Consider the following 3071-nt stretch of genomic DNA (forward strand, 5'->3'; position numbering starts at 1 on the left):
GGGTCTCCTCAGGGTGCCGTCAGCCAGACAGTGCCGGCTGGCGACCCCCAGGGGGAGGGCCTTCTCGGTGGGAGCCCCCACCCTCTGGAACGAACTACCCCCAGAGATCCGGGTGATCCCGGATCTCCCCTCCTTCCGCCGTGCCCTAAAGACATGGCTTTTTCAACAAGCGGGTCTGGCCTAGGGATTTTTAGCGGGGTTTTTTAAGGGTATTTTAAGGATAATTTTAATGATCGGCCCTCTTAAATATTTCCTTTTAATTCGGTTTTTAATATAGATATCATTGTATTTGTATTGTGGTTTTTACGAGGCTGTTAGCCGCCCTGAGTCCCATGAGGAGAAGGGCGGGGTACAAATAAAATAAATAAATAAATAAATAAATAAATAAATAAATAAATAAATATATCTTAGCTCTAGGGAACAGTAAATAGTGGATTATTCTTGATTCCATCATCTCTTAAATCTGATATTTCTTTCACTGGGAATAAGAGGCCACAACTCAAAAGGACTTAAGAGAACTGGAGATTGGACAAGAGTCATGGCCGTCCAGCTTCAAGAAAAGGGAGCCTCTTTGCTCAAGAGAGACACATACGTGGCAGAAACTTCATCCAGTTCCTCCCGCAGCATCCTGAGTGCTTGGCCTTGTTCCACTTGTGTCCTTTCCTGCTGGGGAAGCACTCCCTCCAAGCGTATCCCCAGCTGAGCCAATAGCCGCAACACCTCCTTCTGGGCTAGCTCCAGCATCCATTTCCTAAAGTGAGATGTGATAGAAAAAGCCCAGGTTGGAGGACATCTTGTTGCCTCTAGCAAAATCAAGGCTCCACCCCTCCAATCTCATGTCAGAGAGATACCAAAGCAGCAGTGCACTATTGAAGTTCACTCTCCCCAAAGATGAGCAACCTTGGGGATGTTGCCTCCATGCTACTTATCAAGTACAAAAGTTGTTTGGAGACCCCAATCGCCATCCCCTGTTCCAGCAATTAACGTGAGGTCTTACCAACGAAAGTCTTCTACTTGAACCTGTTGCTGCAAGTTATGCAGTTTCTCCTAAGCAAAGTAGGGGAAATGACAGGGAAAGAATAAGATTAATTTGGGGGTATTCAGTATATTTATGTGCTGTTCTCTTTTCCAATTAGCAATCTGATACAGAAAAACTCTACAGAGTTCAAATCCACAAAGAAAATAAAAGGGAGTACCAGAGGCAACAAAATACCTTTCTCAAAACCTAGCATCTTCAAGATGTAACAAACTACAATACTCTTTAATTTCCAACCATATAACTAGGCTAGCTAGGAACTCCAATTGTAGTTTTCCAATACACCTGGAGAATGCCAACCTGAGAAAGGCTAAAATAGAAAAAGTTATCCTTGATGGCAGTTGTATGCATGTGTGTGTATCTCAATTACTTTAATTTCCCTTGGAGTCATGGGTCAAATAAGTCAATGTGGCAGCTGTGATCACTTGATTAAATCCTGTCTATTTTGTTATGTGTGTTGCAACAAGCTTAAAACTGGGCCAGGACTCCAATTATGTGATTCCAACTATCTTATTTAACAGGCTGCTCTTCAGTGCTCTGTTTCTTCATTTCCTTTCCTTCCTGCCGAATGGGCTGCTGGAACAATTGGTCACTTTGGCTTGGCTGCTGATGTGGCACACAACTGGGCTAAAGCAAGAGGAGGAACATATTGTTCATCTAAAAGACATCCTTCACCTCAAAGTGAACCTTTAGAAAATACAACTCAGCAAATCATCAGAAGAATGCGGTTTAGTGTTCCTTTCTTTGTGATGAAATCCAAACAATCCCCAACCTTTTGAATTTAATAAAAAGGNACAGTTCTGCCAAAACCCTGAAGATGGGTAAGATGGAGACTTTGCACCATCCTTTCCTCCTCCTCCTCCTCCTCCTCCTCCTCCTCCTCCTCCTCCTCTTCCCACCTTTTATTTAGAAATCTACAGAGGATAGCAACTAACTGAACATAGCTATGTTGACAGTCAATCATATAATACTCAAGATAACCCACTAAGAAATTACATGACCATAAATAACCATGATGGTTAATTAGATTTCTACTCCAACTTTGAATGAGAAACTCAAGCTGGCAAGTTTAGTTCTAACTCTTCTGGTTTCTTCTAGCGGTATCCCTTTCAGGGGACTGAAAGACCCCCAGGCCCTCCCTCGGTCAGCCCAGCCCCACCAAGAGATATGGTTGGAAGAAACCAACCATATGTGTGTCTACAGGTGTGGGTCTACAGTCTCTTCAGAGCCAGTCCAAAGTTAACTCCTCCATAATGTTGGTGAGAATGAGAAATTAAAAACAAAATCTCAGAAAACGTAAAAGATAATAAACCATTTCATATTGTTGCAAAAAAAAAAAAACTTTGCCACAAGGAATCGAGCACGGTTGAGGGAGCTTATTTCTCTTCCACACAGTTTCCTTTTCTAAATTTTCCAACAATCATTTTGTGCATAAGTAAGCCTGAGAGTGTTTTAATGGTTGACCTTGGATCTGAATTATAATCTCCTTAATCCCTGGTAGACAATGGCTCTCTTTTGCTAAAAGCTTCATACTTTTTTTTTTTATTGGAAAGAGAATCCCTTGACAAAGATGAAAAAAGGGAAAGGCTTCAAAGAGAAATGGGTAAAAATGGGCATCTTCTGTCTCACCTCCAAGAGGGCTGAGTTTTCTTCTAGCATGCTGGTCTTAATTTCGGCATCCTCCACAGCTTTTGTCACCTTTTGGCAGCTTTCCTTCAAGAAATTTCAGGAGAAGGGAAGAAACTCAGGTGGCCAAGCAAGGAAGCAAGCAAAAGGAATGAGCTCACATGGATTTGCATTCAATGTTGTGCATCTCCTTTTCTATAAAAGTTTTTTCAAGAAATTGGGGCATGGAGGAAGCTGGAAATTATCCCATTTCTCTTTTTTACTAATGATAAATTTGGAAAATATATGTATAAATACTTATGGCTATCTTTTGATTGCACAGATGCAAAATGCCCCTTATTGAGGATTGGGGAGAACATGAAGTTATCAATAAATTAAAAGAAAAGCAAACTAAGGGACTTCCGGTTTT

At 41.5% G+C, this 3071-nt stretch overlaps 1 protein-coding gene across 1 annotated transcript; it reads right to left on the reverse strand.

The window, feature by feature from the left end:
- Positions 1 to 550: 550 nt before the first annotated feature.
- LOC107282378 lies at positions 551 to 2753 on the reverse strand. Its single transcript, XM_029282988.1, has 3 exons — positions 2666 to 2753; positions 998 to 1047; positions 551 to 751 (listed from the first exon to the last, which is right to left on the reverse strand). The coding sequence occupies exons 1-3, from the start codon at positions 2693 to 2695 to the stop codon at positions 553 to 555; spliced, it is 279 nt and encodes a 92-aa protein (XP_029138821.1). The 5' UTR covers positions 2696 to 2753; the 3' UTR covers positions 551 to 552.
- Positions 2754 to 3071: the final 318 nt, after the last annotated feature.

This window comes from Protobothrops mucrosquamatus, unplaced genomic scaffold, assembly GCF_001527695.2.
Source record: "Protobothrops mucrosquamatus isolate PMUCROS unplaced genomic scaffold, P.Mucros_1.0 scaffold7, whole genome shotgun sequence".
In the NCBI taxonomy this organism is placed as follows: Eukaryota; Metazoa; Chordata; class Lepidosauria; order Squamata; family Viperidae; genus Protobothrops; species Protobothrops mucrosquamatus.

Excerpts from the sequence above, each read along its gene's own strand:
- LOC107282378 (XM_029282988.1), bottom strand. The coding sequence starts at position 2,695 with ATGCTAGAAGAAAACTCAGCCCTCTTGGAG. Across the intron at positions 1,048-2,665 it reads AAAACTCAGCCCTCTTGGAG|GAGAAACTGCATAACTTGCA; the intron begins GTGAGACAGAAG and ends TACTTTGCTTAG. Across the intron at positions 752-997 it reads CAAGTAGAAGACTTTCGTTG|GAAATGGATGCTGGAGCTAG; the intron begins GTAAGACCTCAC and ends ATCTCACTTTAG.